This window comes from Carassius auratus, chromosome 37 (genome assembly GCF_003368295.1).
Source record: "Carassius auratus strain Wakin chromosome 37, ASM336829v1, whole genome shotgun sequence".
NCBI lineage: Eukaryota > Metazoa > Chordata > Actinopteri > Cypriniformes > Cyprinidae > Carassius > Carassius auratus.
In genome coordinates this window covers 7,191,737-7,215,142 of record NC_039279.1, presented here as the reverse complement: position 1 = coordinate 7,215,142, position 23,406 = coordinate 7,191,737, and the positions used below count along the sequence as shown (strand labels likewise).

General features: G+C 37.7%; 1 protein-coding gene across 1 annotated transcript in view; it reads right to left on the bottom strand.

Annotated features, from left to right (window-relative positions):
• The window catches only part of LOC113056028 (protein shisa-9A-like), a 28,830-nt gene extending 6,122 nt beyond the window's left edge, over positions 1-22,708 (bottom strand). The window contains exons 1-2 of the mRNA XM_026222479.1: positions 21,910-22,708; positions 20,549-20,655 (exon numbers count right to left, since the gene is read on the bottom strand). Of these exons, the coding sequence (XP_026078264.1) occupies positions 20,549-20,655; positions 21,910-22,427 (625 nt within the window). The 5' untranslated portion in view covers positions 22,428-22,708. The remainder of the gene's footprint in view (positions 1-20,548; positions 20,656-21,909) is intronic.
• Positions 22,709-23,406: the final 698 nt, after the last annotated feature.

Genomic DNA, 23,406 nt, shown 5'->3' with positions numbered 1-23,406 from the left:
TACTGTACACACATTAGCACTTAGTACACTTGTTTTCTCTAATGTTTTCATCAAATAACAACAGATTATTTCTCTCTGTTTTGCTAAAGAGCGTGGAAAATATTGTTTATTTGTTAATAGTACATCATTATTTTCTGTTATGTAATGTGAAAAATTGGATGACTCAGGGAAACAGATAGTGAACGCTTTGAGTGCACAGACTCGTACTGTGCAAACTTCACATGAATGTCTGGACTTATGTACACTGTTATTTAAAAGTTTGGGCTCAGTAATTCTTTTTGTTTTTAATACAATTTATATTTTTATTCAGAAGGGGTGAATTTATTTGCTTAAAAACTGTCAGGGATTTCAAAATGTTACAGATAAATGTTCTTTTGAACTTTCTATTCATTGAAGAATCCTGAAAAAAAGATTATCAAGGGTTCTACAAAAATATATTAAGCAGAATAATAGTTTTCAACATATTAATAAAAAGCAAACAAGGATAATATTGGACTGATTTCTGAAGGATCACGTGACACTGAAGACTTGAGTAGTAGCTTCTGAATATTCAGGTTTTTATTCAACACAGGAATAAATAAAAATGTTAAATAAATTACAAAAGAAAACATTTATTTTAAACTGATATTTCACAGTATCACTGTATTTACTGTATTAAAGAAATTTTGCCTTGGTGAACATAAGACAATTCTTTTAAAAACATGAAAAAAGCATTACAGAGCCTACACCTTGAATCGTTGGGTTCACGGGTGATTCTTCAATTAGAGGAAATTTTGTGCCCTTAAAATGATTTAAAATTGTATTTTACTCTAATTTCAAAAGTCAGATAGCTTTGAAATATTTTAGTCTGTCTCTTTAATTACATTTTCTGAGTTTTTTTTTTTTTTTTTGGTTAGTGTGTAATTGGCAGATATTCACTGTATTATTAAAAAAGTATATTTTTAATTAATTTATGTGTAACACACACACACACACACACACACACACACACACACACACACATATATATATATATATATATATATATAGCCAGTGTGTGTGCATGTTTTGTCCAAGTCTTAATAAAACACTTTGACTATTAATATCCGATAAATATTTAATCTCTAACAGGCAAAGGGCAAATAGGACATTATTAAGTGGGGGCTGAGTCTCCTTCTCCAAGTCCACAGAACTGTGACCTCTTCTGTGACCTCTGACAAAGTGTAAGTGGCAAGATGAGCACATAATAACTGTGTGAGTGTGAGCCATAACAAACCAAGAATATGTTTCAAGTTTGCCAAGGTCAAAAAATGTAATAAACTTCAAGAAGCCAGAAGAAGCTCATATAAAATAATAAAAAAGACATAAACACCTCTTTTTTGAAGAACATTTGTTGTTTTTTTGGGCCAAAACTTTCCTGTTAACCATCCATGCTGTTCATTTTGTACACCACAGACTTTTCGGCCTACTCTTTTGAAAATTTGACAGAAGTAGCAGATAAGTGGGAGTGATCCCATGCCTGGTTCTATTCAATTTCCTGGGTATCTTAGTGTTTGTTTTGTTTTGTGTAAGAAGCTGACTCATCTCCACTGGGAGAACTTCCTCCCAAGTGTTTGGTTGCAAATTGCCTTTACACCATCTTCTCCTTGTGCTATCGCTCTCGTCATGGCAACACAAGCATTTGTGCACTGTTTGCGGTGCATGCAACCACCCACGTGCTAAGCAAGCTCAGTGTTCACAACTGATGGACCTTCGGTGTTTGTTCTCATGTTGTGAAATCTCCACTAGCCTGCCAAACAAGGAAACATTATCATTCATTAATTAGCAATTGTTATCTGTCACTGAAGAGAAAGATGGTTTTGTTGGGGTCACATCCAACTTGTGATCTGCTGTGATGGATCGGGTTTTATTAAAGACATGTAAACGGCCCACAGTGGATGATCCCTGGGCAATTGTTGAAATTTAGCTTAAGTGGTCTCAGCCTTCATGAGCATGAGCTCAGAGGAACTTTTCTTTCTTGAAGTCTGAGAGGTTTTAGAGTATGAATCTTGCTTACAGTATGACGATATATCAGTCAGTGTTTATGGGAGTATGTGTTTGTATTTCTGTGACATCACTAACAGCTGTGTGTGGGGAGCTGTGTGATGTCACTTATATATCCAGGTCTGCTTTGACTAGATGGAAGCGGATGCGAGTGTAAAGTTTCGACCTACGGAAAAGATTCAGTGAAATGACAGCTTACAGCGGTTGCTGTTTTCACCAAATGTGAAGAGCGATAACAGAATTTGAAGAGTGGTGACGGCTGAGTTTGTCACAGTTTCTAAGGGAGGTAATGAGTTAAAAGAATGAAAAATAGTCTATGAAAACTTGCCTGCTATATTTATATTGGAAATGTATACATGTATGTAATGCGTGTGTATCAGGACCCAACAATAAGAATAGTGCACTGACCCTGGAGAGTATTTATGAATTTATCATTACATTTTGTCTTTTTTATTAATTAATTTTTTAATTAATAATGAGAATTTAAGTAATCTCTCTTTTTTTTTTTTTTGCAGATTCTACTACATACATGTTGTAGAATCTGCAAAATGTTAATAATTTTAACAGTGTAACAGATGTTAACATAAGCTCACAAACGCAAAATGATATAGCTGAATGACCCCATTCAAAAGTTACCCATCTGTTACCTGGATGAACTGTTTTGTTACACTACCAGCTTTTCTTCAGAAAATCTTCCAGAAAATCTTCTTTGATTGTCCAGCATCTTCTGCATATTTGAACACTTTCCAGCAGAAACAGTTAGATTTTAAAAATCTTTTCACACAATTATTGGACACAGCTATTACAAAAATGTGCAAACATTTACTGATGCTCAAGAATGCAACACAGTGCATAAAGGGGTGAAAACTATTGAAATTGCAATTTTTTTTGTAGAAATGTCATTACGACTGCATTTCAGAAGTTAAATACGATAGACACATGTTTCAGACAAATTAAGTAAAAAAAAGTCCCCGGCCTTTAATACATCATGTTGCTTTCTTGAGCATTAGTGAATGTTTGCACCTTTTGTTAACAATAGATGTGTACAATCAAACAGTTTTTGAACTTTTGAATTGGTTCATTTGTATAAATTTAGTTGTTATTTTGTCTTGTGGACTATATGTAAACATCTGTTACATGAAATACAGCGCAGTGCTAAATAAAAAAACAAGATATTTTTCAATTTCTTTTATTTTCTTAAAATTATTAACACTTTGCAGATTCTGCAAGGTGTATGCAAACTTACTGTATGACCACAACTATACTCTGTTTATGTGGCAGTGGCACATTACATTTCATTTATTTTGTGATTTTACCGACTTGATTAACTTGACCAGTATTATTTGGCACTATTAATAACACCCATTCAAACAGACAGATAGCAGCAGCGGATGAATAGAAGTATAAGCTGCTCAGAAGAAGTAAGGTCACAATTCATTGTAACTGTAAGAAGAGGGCACAATCCTGTGAAACAGCTGCGGATGAGCGATAGAAAAGTGTGTATGAAAGCTGTTTGCTTCTATCAGGATCCACTATTGTGCTCTAAATGGGCTAGTTTGAGGAAGGCAGAACGTTTTCTTTCTTGAAAAATGAAGTCAAAGTGCACTTGATCATAAAGGTTAGCTTTAAGTGTTCGACCTCTTGCCTTCTGTGTACAGCTACTTCACACTGCATGACACATGACAAGAGGAGAATGATAATGTTTGGAATAACTGAGATTGTTTTAAATTAAATGTTTATTCAGTGATGTGTCTATATTTACCAAGGCTGCATTTGATGAGGAAAAAAACAGCATTACTGTAATAATTGAACAATAACTGAGCACCATATCTCCATATTAGAATGGTTTCTGAAGGATCATGTGACATTGAAGACTGGAGTAATGACTGCTGACCATTCAGCTTAGCCATCACAAGGATAAATGACACCTTTTGTTAAAAGAGAAAACTATTATTTTTAATTGGAATAATATTTCACAATATTGCTGTTTTTACATTTTGTTCAAATAAATGCAGCCTTGGTGAGCACAAAAGACGTCTTTAAAAAAATCTTAATTATTCCAAACCGCAGTGAATACACTGGCAAATGGACAATGGGTAAACGCTGATAAAAAGAGATCCGTTTTTTCACAAAGGGCAAGATGACAATACAGTATACAGTGTAAACCATGTTTAATATCCATAAATGTGCCAACACTTTGAGAGAGTGTGAGATTGGACTGCTTGGTGTTATAAACACTGATGTCCTCATTATCCACTCCATATGTTTATTTGTTCACTATTCCTCATTAGACATGCAGGATGCTGCCTCTCATAAGAGAGCGCCACAGAAATCCACATAAAGTCATTACCAACAATCTACAAAATGTCACTGTGTTGTTGCGTTTCAAACTGTTTTAGTCAAAGAGAAGATGAAGCACAATATATTTCAGATCCATCGAGCTGATGTGAGAAAGAGTATGAATTAAAAATAAGAAACAGGCAGGCACTCAAAATGAGTACATGAAGCATCTGAAAATCTGATTTTGAAAGTTACTTATGGGGTTCAACAATAAGGATTTTTTTTTAGTTCAGATTTTTACCTGCAAACCTATCGCAAAAAAAAAGAAAAAGAAATATTTGTAAATAAATATATAAAAGTACATATATAAATATGCAACTCTGTCAGTTACACATGTATAAATAAACTTTTGGAAGAAAATGATGCTAGTTGTTACAGATTTATCATATTCAATCCATTTTAAATAATGCTCCCACAATATGTATTGTTTAGCCTTGACATAACTGCTTACACACTGATATGATGGATTAAATAACAAATTACAAATTGACATTAGCGGAAACATTAGAAAGTGGGAAATACAAGTCATTCTTATTCTGTGAAAATAATTCAGATTTACAATCCCGATTCCAAAAAAGTTGGGACACTTTACAAATTGTGAATAAAAACAGAATGCAATGATGTGGAAGTTTCAAATTTCAATATTTTATTCAGAATGCAACATAGATGACATATCAAATGTTTAAACTGAGAAAATGTATCATTTTAAGGGAAAAATAAGTTGGCATCAACACATCTCAAAAAAGTTTGGACAAGGCCATGTTTACCACTGTGTGGCATCCCCTCTTCTTTTTATAACAGTCTGCAAACGTCTGGGGACTGAGGAGAGATGTTACTCAAGTTTAGGAATAGGAATATTGCCCCATTCTTGTCTAAGACAGGCTTCTAGTTGCTCAACTGTCTTGTTGCTTCTTCCTCTTTATGATTTGCCAAATGTTTTCTATGGGTGAAAGATCTGGACCGCAGGCTGGCCATTTCAGTACCCGGATCCTCCTTCTACCCAGCCATGATGTTGTAATTATATAATAATAATGCAGTATGTGGTCTGGCATTGTCATGTTGGAAAGATCTTCCCTGAAAGAGACAACGTCTGGATGGGAGCATATGTTGTTCTAGAAAGCTGGATATATAGTAACTTTCAGCATTGATGGTGCCTTTCCAGATGTGTAAGCTGCCAATGCCACACGCATGCAACCCTATACCATCAGTTTATCACTTTGCCACAATCCATTTTAAATGAGCCTTGGCCCAGAGAAATTGTCTGCGCTTCTGGATCATGTTTAGATATGGCTTATTTTTTTTAACTATAGAGTTTTAGCCGGCAACGGTGAATGGCACAGTGGATTGTGCTCACCAACAATGTTTTCTGGAAGTATTCCTGAGCCCATGTTGTGATTTCCATTACATTAGCATTCCTTTATGTGATGCAGTGTCGTCTAAGGGCCCGAAGATTATGGGCATCCAGTATGGTTTTCTGGTCTTGACCCTTGTGCACAGAGATTGTTTCAGATTCTGTGAATCTTTGGGTGGTATTATGCACTGTAGATGATAATAACTTCAAATTCTTTGCAATTGTTCTCTGAGAAAACACCTTTCTGATATTGCTCCAGTATTTTTCACCACAGCATTGGGGGAATTGGTGATCCTCTACCCATCTTGACTTCTGAGAGACACTGCCACTGTGAGAGTCTCTTTTAATACCCAATCATGTTGTCAATTGACCTAATAAGTTGCAAATTGGTCCTCAAGCTCTTCCTTATATGTAAATTTAACTTTTCCAGCCTCTAATTGCTACCTGTCCCAACTTTCTTGGAATTTGTAGCTCTCATGAAATATTTGGCATGACATTTTAAAATGTCTCACTTTCAGCATTTGATATGTTATCTATATTCTATTGTAAATAAAATATACGTTTATGAGATTTGTAAATAATTCCATTCCTTTTTTACTTTATCAGGTTTGTATTGAAATTAAAACAAAAGAAAAAAACAACAACTCATACTCAACTTATTTGAGACAGAAAAAGTGATCCAAAATTAGGGCATCTAATCCGTTAAATGAATATATGCCCCCATAAACATCTATCTAGATTTCTGATGGATACTATGAGTGAAACAACATTGGATTTTGTCTTTACATATGTTCAAGGCCATGTAATGGATGTAGGTTCTGAAAGTAATCTATAACAGGTTCGAAATACGACTCCACATATTATGTAAGGTAAGATCCAGGCACTGCCTGAACAGTCTAAATGCTCCACTGAATTTAATACAGAACCAGCCAAATATCATTCAGCTAACTAAATCCCCTTGAAAAGCACCAGTCCTTTTCCTTAAGAATGCAAAGGTTTGCAGAACATCGCTCACCTCACCCTGTCTCGTTCCAGCACCCTAGTTAATACTTTATTGGCCTGAAAAAGAGGCTTTTATTAGATGTAGCACCTTAAGTTATGCATGGGTGTTTTTCTTCACATATCTGGGTCAGCAGCCTCTTGTGTGTCTAAAACAGCAGATAAACACTTCCAGACTTTACACCGCTGGACAGTGCCATTGTAATAGGCCTGTGGATATTAAAGAAAATGATTACGCTTTCGTTTGACAGCTTCTACTATGCAATTTCTCATGAGAAAAGTAAAAATTGCTCTGCTCTCCAGGAATCACTTGCATTAAGAGGATAGCCATTAACTGAATAAGACAGCAGATTTGTTGTATATGTGCCCTAATGTATGTTCACTGCAGCTGCTAATGCATAAAATGTCACTAGTTTGATTGGAGAGATCAGTCCATGTTAGACGGATGATGGATGGACTTGATCGCCATTCCACCTTTGATTTGGGGTTTTGTAATAAAGGCAATGTGAATTAAACAAACATTGGTAATTGGAGATCTATCTGTCTGTCTATCTATCTATCTGGCTCTGTCTGTCTGTCTATCTATCTATCTATCTATCTATCTATCTATCTATCTATCTATCTATCTATCTATCTATCTATCTATCTATCTATCTATCTATCTATCTATCTATCTATCTATCTATCTATCTATCTATCTATCTATCTATGTGTTTCTAGACTCTCATTTTACTGGGGAGCAGACAGGGCCGTATTAACCATTGGCCAAGGCAGGGCCTGAGCAAGGAGGGGCCCATGATTCGCTGTGGAGTAGATTGACTGGTTTGTCAATCAGCAAAGCCACCACGCCCCCCCCCCCCCCACCCCAACTTATTAGCACTGTTATATTAAGTAAATTTCATGCATTACCATTTGGAATTTAAATGTAAAGTTTGAATTGCGTTTACCAATCAAATGCATTTATTCTATATTTAACTTTTGAACTATATGTGCACGTAAATATCAGTTGATCGCTGCCCAGCATGTCTGCATTTACCTCTCTTCACTTCATTCTGCATTAATCTGTAAATGGTTGCACAAAGAACAATATTCGATAAGTAAAAATGACAAAAATTCTTAGATAGAGGAGCTCAAAAAAATGAAAACTTAAATACAAATAACAGAAAAAACATGACTTAGTAAATTCCCCAGCTATCAGGTTATTTTACTAAAGCTGATGATGTAGTGGAAGTTGTTTGATCATTATTGTGATGGGGGGGCCCTGCAGTAATCATAGCCCTGGGTTCCAGCGTGGTCTTAATGTGGCCCCAATTGTGTCCATTTTAAATGCTGTTTTGGAAACAAATAATCTTTACCTGCAGCACAGAGTCGTCCACAAGCTGCAAATTCAATACATTTCATAAACCTTCATCTGGAAGCTTTTTAAATGTTTTCAAAAACTTTCAAACAAGCTTTTGTCAAGTCATGCTTTTGCTTTTGTCAAGCATTCAAAGCTCTCATGGAATTATTTATATGAATCTATTAGAATTTTAGTTAATTTTAATTGCTTTTCTTTACATTCAAATTTTAATGGCTATTCTGCATGCTGATCAGTTCAGGAAATCGAAATTGAGGCAGAACAGAAGAGAAGGCAGAAAAGGCAGAATGTACAGAAATATCTCTTTTAATGAAACTTACTCTGCCAACTGTGGGTAGTAATAGCTTACATTAATATCATCAGGCAAATAGTGCAGAATATTGTGAATAAGATGCAATCTTATGCCTAATTTACATAGAAAGCGGGTGTTTTTTTCTGCTGAATAGAATGACAGGTTTTCAATTTAAATACTGAAACCGCAGCACTATTTATTGGTGCAAGAGTATTTAATGGTTGGTTAAACTCTTTTGCACTGAAATAACGTAAGTGATGCAAAAGTGAGGCAACAGTGACTTCGCCCCAGGATCTTGTTGACATTGCTAGACCCGAGTGAAAATCACAAAAATATTTTGAGATTTTTGCAGGTGGCGGAAAACATGTTTGCATCTGCTTTACTATCCGTCTGTCAATCAAACCTATGCCATCTGTTTAATACCCCCATTTATTACTATTAATATATTTCCTATGATTTATCTTTGTGTCATTTCTAACCATCCGCTGCATCTGTGTCTGCATCTGTCTGAAAATCCCCAGACTCCTCAGAGTGTTTTGAGGTTAAATATGTCAAGGTTATCACAAAGCACATAGACTGAGAACAAGTCAACAATGTGACTATAAGATACCTTTGCAGTTTCTCATTAAAGATGCAGGAGGGTATTTCAGGAGCTGCACATCCCTCTGGGATGGAATCGGCAGAAGGGCATCTGAGTTTGCAAGTGATATCTTCTGCAAATCAGAGAGGACTATTCTCTGCGTGTCCCCCTCTTGCTCTTGACATTAGCAAAATGCAGCCATGGCAGGAAGAGGGAAGCACTGTGATTGCCAGATGTCAAGTATCATCACCCGTGAGGCACTCATCGCCCTCTCTGTGACACCATTGTTTTGAGGGTTTTGTTGTATGCTTTGGGTACGACTGAGCATGTGGACTGTGAGGTCATATGAGGCTACTGTTAATTAAGTCACACGTCTTTTGCATGACAATTTTAATGTGATGGGAAAAGCATGAATCTAGCAGAAATTATTCTGAAATGTAAAACAGCCAGCATGAAATAAATAACTGTATGTCGAATAATTAATAAGTTCTGTTAAGTATGTATTTTTTTTTTCAATGGTCTGGGGTAAAATCTGCACTAAGAGTAAATATAGTCAATTGTTTCTGTAAGGTAATATTTCTAACTGTTAAATCCCGCAGTCATTCAACTTTTTCCATTAAAACAAATTTTTGATAATCAAAATTATATATTTAAATATATTTCCCATGAAAATGTTTTTTTCATGCCTTAACATTTTACACACTTTTAATTGAAGTAGTAAACACTACATAATGGCAAACGACAATATTGGATTAATTCAGCCAGATGTGTTTAAACCAGAAAATGTTTCTGAAGAAGAGGAAGAGTGAATTATACAGGGTCGTCTACAAGTTGATGTATCAGAGTGTTAAGGCATTTTATGTATCGCTCTCTACAACGTTGGTGTCCCGATCTCTAGCTGGGGTGCCCATGAGCTGGCTAGAGGGCACCCCATCCTGTACCCTTTAGCACTCACCCAGGACTCCATTTCCCATAATCCTCTGCCTGGACACATCATCAATTGCAATCACCTGTTGTTCATCAGATCTCATCATCAGTTTACAGCTGTCTCACATTAGAAAGACTTTAAAACTAGCACACACACTCTCTGACTTGACAGGTGATTGAATGTTTAACCTCCCGTGTCTTGGCTTCTGTGTTTCCTGGTTTTTGTGTTTGATAACTGGACTGATACCATGTTTTTGATTTATTGCTGCCTGCCCTGACCATTGTCTGTTTTGTAGATAACTATTTTGCTTGTGCCATGTATGTTATTATTTGCTGGTTTTTGACCATGCCTGTTATGACTACACTCTATGAAATAAAGCCTTGCTTTTGGATCCCCAACTCCATTGTCTCGACTCCCTACATTACAGAATCACTAGCCATACCTGGATCCAGCAGCTTTTTTAGCATTCCAGGGCAATCATGGACCCAGTGAATCAACTACTGCACCTTCATTAAAGGAACCTATGCATTGAGGAATAAGTCCATCTATTTTGTGAGTTCTCTTACTGAGTGCCGTTTTATGATGAGATTTTGTTTAAGGACTTGTTCCGTTTTGGACTCAATGAGCCAATGGGGGACCTAGAGGGGACTTTAATGGTAGTTTGAAGGACATCATGGATTTTGCACTCTTGTTAGTTGGTTCCCCTTTTACTGTGGGAGAAGCAGAGTCTCTGCCCAAAATGGCTGCCAATCCACAATCTTTTTTTTAAATGATTGCCAATCCAGAGACGTTTTGCAAGATGGCTGCCATTCCTGCATCTAGTCACATCATGGATGCCATTTCACAGTCTTGTCACGTCACAGCTTATCATCAAGAGCCTCATCACATCTTAGCTGATCGTCCAGAGCATCATCAAGTCTTAGCTGATTGTCCAGAGCCTTGTCACGTATTAGCTAATCTTAATGAGTCTTGTCATATCTTAGCTGATCTCCCAGAGTCTCGTCACGTCTCATCTGTCTCCCAGAGCCTCGTCACATCTCAACTGATCTTCCAGAGCCTCAACATGTCTCAGCTGATCTTCCAAAAACCTCAACATGTCTCAGCTGATCTTCCAGAGTCTCTCCACATCTCAACTGATCTTCCAGAGCCTGCTCACATCAGTTGTGCCAAGTCAAAACCTGCTCATGTCAAGCCTGCCAAGCCAGAGCCTCCGGCCTTTAGGAATGTCAGACCACAGTCTTTAGCCATCACGGATGCTACTCCAGTGTTCCAGAGCATCATGAATGTTGCATTTGAAGAAACAAAGTAAATCTCAAGATATTCGAGGCTGGCATCCAGCATGGAGGACCCTCAGTTTGTGTTGGTGCAAGTTGCTGGTATTCCAAAGATCTCTACGCTCAAGAGCCATACAGACTCTTCGTTCTGGAGCCATACAGACTCTTCGTTCTGGAGCCACACAGTTTCTACACTCTCCAGCCTGCCGGCCGCTATTCACCCCATTTTCCCAGGCACAGCACCATTAGTTTTGGAGATGGCTACAGCCATTCTCAGTGTTTGGGCTGCACATACCACTGTGGTTTCCCCACAGGTGGCAGCCTCCACTGCAGAACCTCCTGAGGTGGTGGCGCCCACTCTACTCCGGAAATCTGTGTTCTTTCCAGCCCTTGACCTTAGTCTAGTGAGGCGTTTAGCTCCTGAGCACAGTACAAAGATGACTTTAGTCCCAGAGTCTGCCCCAGAGTTAACTCCAGTCCTTGAATCTGTCCCAGAGTCCGCTTCTGTTCCCCCCAAGATGGCAACTTCCATTGCAGAACCTCCTCTGATAACAGCAGGACCCTTTACCGAGCTCACGGTGCTCCCAGTCACCACTGTTTCTACCACGGAGGCTAGTATCAAACTCTTCCTGTTATCTGAAGCCTCTGTTTTGGATGTGAGTGCCGTCTCTGAATTCTCCGTGTTTGTTGTAGTTCCTATTGCTACTGCTGTAGAACCTGCAGAGGTGGCGGCATCTGCTCCAGAACCTACAGAGGTGTTAGTGGTATCCACTTATCAGCTCTCTGCCTGTCCTGTCACGGCTATGGAGGCTGTCTATGAACTCTCAGTCTGTTCTGTCATGACCAAGGAGGTCGTCTTTGAACTCTTTGCTTGTCCTTTCCTGGTCAAAGGGGCTGCCCCTGAACTCTCTGCTCGCCCTGTTATGGCCAAAGGTGCTGTTTGTAAATCTTTCTCTCTAAATTCTGCTGTAGTATATGATTTTGAACGGTCTGTCTTGCCAGTTTGAGTGGATGAGTCTAATTATGAATTGTCTGCACTTCCTTTTTTCCCTAATGAATAAAATTATGGACTGTCTGCCTGTCCAGTTCTCCCATATGTGTCTGATTTTGAACTGTTTGTCTGTACCACTTCAGTCAATGCATCTATGTTTAGACCTTTTTTCTGTCTAGTAAATGCCAAGGAGGGCATCAATTTACTTGTAATACTGTCTGTCATGGCCAAGGAGACTACTGATAAACTCTATGTCTTCTACCTTGGTCTTTGGGGCCATAAGTAGACTGGTTGTTTCCTATGTTTCAGTTCCTCTGAGGTCTCAGTCTCAGTCCTGGTATCCTCATTTATATGCTCGGGTGGTCTTCTGCTTCATTTGCTCTGTTGTGATATTCTCTAGCTCCGTTCTGGTGGTCTCCTAATCCGCAGTCTCTGCTCTGGCTCCCTGCTTTGCCTTTGCTCCGAGTTCCACCTTGGCTCTCTGCTCCACAGGCCCCTCCTTGGCTTCCTGCCTCGGCGGCTGGGCCTCAGTCACCCATTTCCTCAGTTCCTCATGAACCTGGCCCTCCATCTCTCCCCCTGTTCTGCCTCTGCTCCACCTCCCTCCTGGACTATGGTTTGTTAAGGAGTGTCTGGAAGCAACCCCTTTTTAGGGGGGAGTGGGGGTGCTCTGTCACAATCTCTAGCTAGAGCACACCACATCCTGCACACTTTACCACTAATCCCAGACTCCATGTCCAATAATCCTTTGTTCCTGTTGTTCATCAGATCTCATCATCAGTTTACAGCTGTTTCACATTAGAAGGACTTTAAAAGTTGCACACACACACTGATGTTGCTGGTGATTGAATGTTTAGCCTCCCACTGTCTTGCCTTCTATGTTGTTCCCGTTTGCAGACATCTACCTTCTAAAAATTAACATCCTTAGAAATGCTTTGTTCAAGATATGAATATAAAATATACAGGTGATCATCATTTAATGAGTCTGTTGCATCATAAAGTTTGAAAACCTTGAGCGTATTTACACCTAGCATTTTTACTCATTGGATAGAATGTATAAATGCCCTGCAAGACATTTGAGATAAATAATAAACTGATCACTCGATCTGCCTCAGGAGCTTGTTCAATCTGCATAGCTAAATGTTAACTCCTTCCAAGTGGAAGTATGTCCGCAATTGGGAGGTTGCCGGCTGTGCAGTCCACACACGGATGGAGCATTTTATTCATGTAAAATATATTGTTGAGATCACATATTCACAAAATCCAAAGTGCCTCTTCCAGACCTCCTCTCTTGTTCTCTATTTATCTGCCATTATTTTCCAATTGAAGGATCATTCCAGAAGGGGTGACAGCAGCAGTATTGGAGAAACGGTGCTGCAAGGCAATGGATCTCGTGCCATTAAATGAAAAAAAAAAAAAAACTGATGCCAAGGCATGCTGTTCTTCCAAGGGTGAAAAATCCTTGTAAAAGGTAATCTCATATGGAACCTCAATAAGCCTTTGAGCAAAGTCTGAAGCTCTCTTGCCAGTGGAGAACATGAGGACATGAAAGTTCAAGAGATGAGAAGCGGATTATCATATATCACAGCAGGATTACAGTGAAACATTTGTGCTGTCAGAAACAGCTTTACAAAATAATTGTTATTTGTTTATATTGAAGAAAATGATATGTGGATATGCCATGGTATGTTGTGTACATGAACAACATGTAGCTTTATTAACTTCATTGTTCGTTAATGAACAATGATTAATGTATCATTAATGTTACCGTGATAATGAAAGCTGGCTGTCCACTTAATGCTGAAGTTGAACAGACAGAGGATAGAAATGATTCCCGTTTCTGTCATGTCTAATGATAAACAGTCTGGAGTTGCTAAGTGTTCTGCAGAAAATACATTAATCTGTCATTTCCCCATGCTGCTACGTGCTACATTAAATAAATTATGCATATTTTTTCGGGCAGTGGTGTGTGGATCTAAGCATTGGGGGTTGTGTGTTTTTGTGCTAGCATGAGCGTGTCCAACATGCCAACAGATCTAATCCGTCATGTAGGCAAAGGAGATCCACAAGGAATTATTCAAATCAATGTATACACGAATGGCATGTATAGGTGACAAAGGCACTGTGGGATTGATGCCACTCAGTAGGCGCTAACAGGGGAAATCCCCTTCCAATGGTGCTCATTCTGCTGTCAACCCATGTGGGTTTTTGATTTAATTCAATTCTCTTTGGTGTCATTTCAGAATCTTCCATGTGTGTGTTATCTGTCTTGGACAGTGGCAGCTATCAGTTTGAAACAGGAGTGATTTTTTTTCTAGGCAGATGGACATCTCGGCAATGGCTATGGTGCAATAAAGTGAAAAACCAAAAGTGTTTCCTCCAGCTTCCCTGCTTTGCTTGATCAGCGAGTAGACCAATAGCATTCAGACAGCTTTCCTTCCAGTCCATCCGTCTTCACTTCTTTAAATCTGCCCTGCACAAAAGCCTTCAGGATCAGCAAATCAAATTCTTGAGCAGTTCATAAGCCACTAAGTAACTGATAAGTATGTGTGCATTCCTGTGCATTTATGCACCTGCGCACTCTTCAAAAATGGCACGCTCTAAAATGTATTGAATAAAATGTATATATATTTAAATAGAATGGAATATACAGTATAGATTGTACTGTTAGCTTGCTTATTGTGCCCAAAAGCATAATTTATTTAAGTCCATATGTCTTACTAACAAGAAACTATGCTTCTAACCACAGGTCAAGAGCTTTAGTTCCTACCATGTAAGTTTGCGAATGTTTGTTTGAATGATGGTTTTGAGAAACACTCAGCAAAAGCAAGAAATGTTAAAAAGATTCAGCTGTTAGAACATCTAGCAACCAATTAAGTTAACTGAAATCAGGTCTGTAACATGATTAGCTATAAAAAGCATGTCTTAGAGAGGCAGAGTCTCTCGGTAGTCAAGATGGGCAGAGGCTCTCCAATCTGTGAAAGAGTGTGTAAAAAATAATGTTCCTCAACATCAGATTGTCTACATCTACAGTGCATAACATCATCAAAAGATTCAGAGAAACTGGAGAAATCTCTGTGCATAAGGGACAAGGCCGAAGACCTTTGTTGGAACCATGCAAGCGAACCAAGTGTGAAAGCACCATAAAGCTCTATCGTGAAAAAGGAAGCCATATGTGAACATCCAGAAGCACCGTCATGTCCTGTGGGCCAAGTTTCATTTATAATGAACTGTTTCAAACTGTAAAGTGTTGGGAAAAGCTTGAAACCTATATCAGGCAAGATTGGGACCAAATTCCAACATCATCATTACAGAAACTCATAACCTCAAAGCACATCTTCAAACTGTTTTGAAAAGAATAGGAGATATACCATGGTAAACATAGCCCCAACACAACTGTTTTGAGAACTGTAGCAGGCATCAAATTTGAAAGAGCTCATTTTGTGCATAAAATTGTCACATTTTTCAGTTTAAACATTTGTTATCTATGTTCTATTGTGAATAAAATATTGGCTCATGTGACTTGAAATTCTTTAGTTTCCATTTCCATTGTAGTATTTTGAGCAATACTTTCCATTTAGACCATTGGTCTCAAACTCAATTCCTGGAGGGCCACAGCTCTGCACAGTTTTGCTCCAACAATAATCAAACACACCTGATCCAGCTAATCAAGGTCTTCAGGATTACTAGAGACTTCCAAGCAGGTGTGATTTGGAGCTGGTTGGAGCTAAACTCTGCAGAAATCCATGCTATCAGGAATTTCACAAGAGGGCAAAAGATTTCAAGTTGGTCAGGTTGGTTCCAGTCACGCATACGTTGCACTGTCCACCAGAACTTATTTCTGTGTAAGCTGTGCTACATACATCACTGTTAACAATAGACAATGGACCCTTTTTTGCCCATGAAATCTGGCTTGTATGTGACCACACCTTACTGTAGAGTGGTGAGCCAGTCAAAGATGCAATTCGATGCTTCTAGTTTAATCATAAAACCATTCAAGAGAGTCGTCATTCTGTAGAATGAATTTTCCTTTTCTTTTTTCTCTCGCAAAAAAAAAAAAAAAAAAAATTAACAAAAAAGAAAAAAAAAATTTTATCATACAAAAAATTCTTTTGATAACTAGGATTGGAGTATCAAAGGTGGTATTTCCTTGTGAAAATGGGCACCATGGTTCTGCATGTGAAGTAAAATAAGCATTGGCATCAAGTAGCAGACCTGTACGAGCCTTGTTTCAGTGACGCACATCAGATGGCCACATATCCCTCTTCCCCCAATGTGCTGGAAGAAATAAACTGCCAGCCTGTCTTCTAGGTGTGAAATGAGAGCCAATTCTCCTTGGTGGGGTTCTCAGAGCATGGGGAGATGATGCTGACCTGAATACAATCCCAATGGGGGGGTTTCTGCCATTGTAGCATGGCAGCAATGGTGGCTAGGGTAGCTGAGCCAACAGAAATATGCTGCTTGCCTCAAGGAGCATGAACTATGGCCCAATAAATCGGACAGGATGGTACCTCAGATTGGGGGGGGGGGTATTTTGCACATGCTCTGTTCTTACAAATAGTCAACGCTTGCATCAATCCAGAAAAAGAAGAAAAAGATTACAAAGATGAGGGGAAATGGCTTACAATGTAATTGTAAATTAAATAGTTAATTATATTATCAATTAATTTATTGTATTACCATTAGAAACACTGCAAAATAAAAAAACTACTGAAAAAAAAACATGAACACATTCGTGCATAGCAATTCATCATCATCATCAACTAATTTAATTTGCATTTACAAACAATTAAATATCAAGTGACAAATCTTTCTTTGAAATTGTTAATTTAAAAAATATCACTCAGACACAACAAAAATGTAAGTAAAACTACATCTAAAACTGTAAATTAATTCAAGCTAAATATTCATAAAAAAATAAATAATTGTGAAATAAAAGCTAATTAAAATATGAATAAAAAAATACAACAGCATATAAATTAAACTAAAAACACTGTCTCTGAGCAACAAAGTAGGGGGTGTTCCATTTTCAAATGAATCAGCATTTTAGAATGAATCAGCTGAATAAATTATTCACTGACTGGCTTATAAAGACAAATGCATGTCGCCATTAGTGGCATAATGTTGTAACCTGCAGAAAGAGCTACTGGGATTTGTTTAAAGATTTAGGATAAAAGAGAGAGTAGACTCTTCATGTGTTTTAAATGAATATTACACAAAGAGTTTGATATGATCTTGGAGAGTTATGCTGGCTCTGTTAACACTTCTGGTGGTGCCAAGAATAACGTGAACTTGTCAAATGAAAGTTTTAGCTTTGTTAAGACTTGAATAAAAGGTTTAGACTAGTCTAACAATTTAGTCATCCATTTTTTTTATTTAAAACTGACCATAATTATATATATTTATTTTTTTATTCAGTTATTAAATCATAGATTTGTCAAAGTTGAATCCAAAAATAGACTGATTACTTTTGTTGATTACTCCTTTGCTCACTGCTAGCTGGTCAAACTTGTATTTAAGACACAGTCTTAACATAGAGACTAAGTTTATGCAACTAGCCCTAGGATATGTGTGGCAGCTTTTTTAAAGGGCATTAGTGACATTCTCACACAACAATATTTAATAATAGCATTTCAAAGAGTGGACATATTATTTCATTATGAATCACCCTGTCATTTAAAAAATATTTCAGTATCATTTTTAGATATAAGCCTTTGGCTTTTAATAAAATAAAGTAGGAGTGAAGTTAAAAGTTTGAGATCTATTTGATGGCTTAACCGCTTGCATGCTTCTAGACATCAAATAATCTTTTTTTCTTCTTTTTTTTGCAATGAGAGAATCCTATTACAAAGACATGCTTGTACTAGCAATGACCCAGGACAATTTGCTGTAAATGGACTTATTGCTAGTAGTGCCAACGGCAAGAATAATCACATGGATGAAGAATGCAATAGGTGAGCAGAAACCATTCTGTTCTCTCCACTTTTTATTTGTTGTATTAAGTTAAAGTGAGATGGTCTATGCTCTCTGATCTTTACCAAGTCCATACAAAACATGCAGATGTGTCTTCTGCACCTGCATATTTGTAAACAGATCTAGTTTCAGGTGTTTGCGTAAGGCTTAAAATAAATATAGCATAATAGATTTCTGCTGTTTCTTTTGGGAACCCCCATTAAGGTAATTAGTTTTGGCTGTGGCATTGGAAAAAGCTCCACTTCATCTGCAAGGTTCAGTTGCTCAGTGCACTGTGGGAGGAAATGCTTTTGTTCTTTAATTCAGGTCACTGACATGCCGAATTTAACATCCTGTACTATACAACGAAATCACACTGGGTTTATGTTTTGATTATTTCATGCCATGACCAAAATAATTTACCATTCTGTATTTGATACTTCTTTTTCATTCAATTTTTTCTTAAAGCCACCAGTACTCTTGTAATGTCAAGCTGGAATGGTAATGCAACACAGTATTGTTTCTTCCACAATCTTGGATCACTGCGGGAAAAAAGGTCTAGTAATTTTGTACTTTCAGTGACTAGACAGACCTCTTTGATGGGATCATTCAGAACACGTTGGGTGAGCATCTGGAATATGAAGGGATAATAATGCAGAACACAGTTATGTCTTGATTGGTTTACGTGAAAAAATAATTTCCCAGAGAGTCCAGAGCATGGGCAAATCTGAATATGACAAGAATATAAAGTAAGGAATATATTATATATTTTCATCTTGTATGCCCTTAAATCTTTAAAACATTCTCAGTAACACATGTAAGAGTGATGGGGGGGGGGGGCAGTCGTGTAATATAACTAGCTTTACATATTGAAATAATAACAGCAGTTAACTTACAGCACATGCACTGTCATTCTGTTATATCAATGTTGAAAGAAAAAAAGTGTTTGAAGTTCTATTGTGTCACATAAAGCAGATTCGATCATTTCTGTTAACCGTTCTGTTGCCGTTCAAATGACAAGACATTTTATCTATAGTCTTAGGCTTTATTCTTTTAAATCTTGCTCTTAGGGCCGGTGTCTGTTCTCTTGATTTTGGTTCAAATCATTATCTCATACAGAGTAACTCAGAGGACTGTATATTAAATCATTGGGTTCAGAGGTTCAAAGCAGTCCACATAATTACATTCTGGTTTATGGATTAAAAGCCAGTACTGCAAGAATAATGATCATGATCTGTGAATAAAAGGTGAGCCGAAATGACTCTTTGAATGTCTTTTTATGTAATAGAGAACAGAACTGACATTATACTGATTTCATAGTTACATTTCTAAATCAAGCTTGTTAATGGTTGGTGCGATGTTCCGTATGTAACACTTGTCTGCATGTGATATAAAACTTTAGAAATATCATCCACATACTGCTAAAAATATTTCTTGTTTTATCTAATTCTCTCATTTTGAATGCATCTTTTCTTATTTTAAACCATTTAAGAGGTTACAGTGCAGGTGTAGAGCAGGTGGATAAATAAAAAATAAAGCAAAACCCCTCCAGACTCATATGAAAAGGCTCTTTCACAGCAGCACTGAGGTTCTTTATATCACTTTCAAGGCATGATTCTATTTGAAACTATAAAAAAGAGCACCAGAAAGGGCTGTACTACTGTTAAAGACGAAAAAACATCACAAATCCAGCACTTTTAGAACCATTTTCCTGAGATATGTCTTCATATTATTGCTCTTATTCTTTATTCATGGTAAAGAAATGTAGCATAATCTTAAGTCTAATGGAGATATCTACAAGATGCATGGCAGTGAAGAAAAAGTGACATTATCTTTGCAATTAGATGAAAGCGAAATTTCTCCAGCTACTGACTCACAGCGTCAGTGTCAACCAAAATGGATCCCTCTGAGGGAGGCTTTGATATTCTCACTGTATTTTGTGTTATTTCAACACAGATATATTTAGGGAGTTGATAACCATGGAGAGGGTGATGTAATCAGAATTGCAACAAATGAGAGTTTGAACATTTGTGAGCCATTCATTTCGAGCAGTTTTGAACAATACCTTACACACAACCGCAGCAGCAGCCCACGGCAGTGACCATAAATAGGCTTTTTTCACAACAGCATTGTGCTCTCAGCATCTCCTTTCTCTTACACATATCTGTTATATGCTAAGCATAGAAAAAGAAAATCAAAAAGGGGTGCAGAACCAGCAAAGTTTTGCACCACAAGCAAAACTTTGAATACTTAATATGTTATATGTATCATTTATAACTACATGTGTAATTCAATACACAAGTGCATTGTATTGAGTAGAGGATTTGGTATGATAAGCACTCGAGCCAAAAGAAAGCATGCTTTTAGACTGTTTTAGGGTATTTTCATAAGAGCATAAATGTTGTGAATAGTTTATGCTGTGTTCGTGGGAAAAGAGAAGATGTAGGCTACAATCAACTCACGCATGTTGTTTGCTCTCGCCTGCACAGTGTCATAATGCTGCGTGTGCATTCCGATGGCCTCCTCATGCTGACCCTGACGGGCGCCTTGCATGACGCTTGCAACAGCTCTGTTGAAGAACAAGCATGCATTAGATTAGAATTCCATGAAATTGCCTTGCATTGTGTAATCGGTCTGTATTTAGATGTCAAAGCACAGCTGAACGGCGTACAGTGATATAATGTCAGTAGACTGACATCTATTCATTCAGTGTTATAGTTGCCGCTGTCCAGAGTGCTGATTCAAAAAGAACAGGTTTTTCTGTGAGCCGCTCTTTCAGCAACCTTCACACTGTGGGCTGTGCGGCTCTCATCAGAGGTTTTGACCCACAGAATCAGTAGGAACAAGAGATTTCCACCTCCACAATTCAAGCTGAGTAACTAAAGGGTAAAACACTGACAAACGGAAGTTATGCAATATAATGTAATATCTAAAATGGTTAGTACAGTTTTTCTGGTTTACATGTGCAAGTTAACCGTGTTTTCATGTGGATCTCTCTTGAGATCTGTGATTCAAGAAAGCCTTTTAAAAGAGAGCTTGCATAACACAAATCCATGAATATAGAAAGCCTATTGAAGATCCAAGGGACTGTTTTTGCTCTAATTATGCATGAATATGCTTGGGCAGAATAGGCACAACAGTAAATGCAGAAAGAGCTTTAAAAACCAACACTTTTGGCTCAAAAGCCGCAGAAGATGGGGTTAGTGTGAAAATTCTTTGCCTGGATTTAAAAAAAATAATAATAATTATATACCCATTATTGGATGGTTTAAAAAAAATTCAGCCTAAGATGCCAGTGAGACCATTTTTGCTGTTTTTAAACTGTTTTTAATTACTGGACTATGGACACACATATGTACGCATATATCTTTCACTGTTGCTGTGCTGTTTTTTCAGCGCCTTCACTCTTTCTCTCCCTTGGTTTTCAGTATCAAAATTAAGTTAAAAAATAAAATCTTCAAAACAAAACGCATTTCTAAACACCTGGGTTCTCTCTCTTTTTTATGAACCATGAGTGAAACACCCAAGCGTTCACACACACTGGATCATTGCTGCCTTCAAAAACAAAGAGATGCACAATGGAATGCCATCTTCAGATGCGTTTTAAAAAGTTTAACTTCTTTTAACTTGACGGTGATTAATAAAATCGCAGATCTCATGGCACAAGATGGAACATCAAAGACATCCAAATAGCAAGCACACTTATTAATAACAAGAAAAAAGAAAAAACAAATAGCAAAGCACACTATTCTTATCAGAAGCATTTTGGGAAAATTCAAAAAGAAAATGAGGACTTCGTTAAGAAGCCAACATAGCTACTTACCGAGACATGCTCTCTCGGTGAGGTCTGTGAGCCTTTTCTAGTCCAAGTTTGGTAAATATCCCAACCAGTGCCATTATCGCCACTACTCCACATATTATATATACAATCAAGTTTGTTTTATCCTTGGTTGGATCGTGTCTAGGGTCAATTGTTTTCTTATATGGTGGCTGTCCTGTTAACCACACTGGTGTATCGTAATTTTTGCAGGTGCTTTGATCCAAACGAGAGTTTTTATAAGCGCAGCAAAATCTGAAGCCACAAGTGCCGCAGCAATATAAATAATTGCCAGTTCGGCAAACGAACGGCGGGTCCCACTGTCCCATCACATCATAGTAACCCCGACATTTTTCCTCAGTATGTGGAGGTTCAGAAACGCTCTCCTCATCCCGGGACCCATTGGATCCTGAGAGCATTATAAAGCCCTCGAGCTGCTGCTGCTGCGCCTCCCCGACCGCGCTGCACAACAGCACCACAACTTTGACCAAGAAGTATTCTAACAGCAAGACTGTCCATTTCATCCTGTAGTCTCCTGGAGGCTTCTTTTGGAGTACAAACTAAGACAGAGAAACGACTTGGTACTACCAGTGACAGAAGGAAATAAATCCACCCAAGTGAACAAAGCCATTCGTGGAGGTTTGCATTTTTTAAAAAAAGGTCAATTAAGACTGCAGATGTTTAGAAAGTCCACAGCTGTCGATCTCAATCCCAATTGTTCTGTTGATTCTCAAATACTTTTTTTTAGCGCTCTAAACCACTGCGCCAACTACCCTGAAGGCTGTCTTCGTTTGTGATGATGACAGGAGAGCTGAGACAGAACAGTGGAGCGCGCGCTGAGAGTGGGAGAGACAGCGCGTAAAGGGAAGGAGGAGACGTGGGAGGGATTGGACAAGAAAGAAAAGTGTTCTGTAGTAAAGAATCACGTGGAAAGTTGCCTTCTAAGTTATGTTACTATGTGCAACATGCAAACGAATATATTTTCTTAGGCGTGTAAAATACCTGCCTTGAAAAAAATTAATTTGCATCATACTGTAAGCATATACAAATCGCATACCAGTTCCATTTATTGTAACTTGACTATGCAAATGAGAAAACACAAATGCTTAATGGTTTGTTGATTCTTTGCTCAATGGGTGGGTCTCCGAGTTGCGTTTTGACGCTGCGTATCATACAAAATCATCTAATTTAAGTGTTCATGATACTATAATTTTCTGCTCGTTAAATGAACAGAAAAGAGGATGCTGTTTGGATATCAGTGAAAAGATGTTTTGTTCGTCTAAGTATTCTATAAAAAAAAAAAAAAAAAAAAAAAAAAGTATTTAAAAAAGCTTTATTTTATAACCCTTCCTTTACATCATATCATTTTAATCTGTATGCTGGCAGAATTGGAAGCAGTGAGATCAGTAGCCTACCTACCATTCCAATCCTGTATTTACAGACTTTGCAGATATGGTTTATTTATTTGTTTGTTTGTTGATTCCCATCGCTTTAACTGATAAG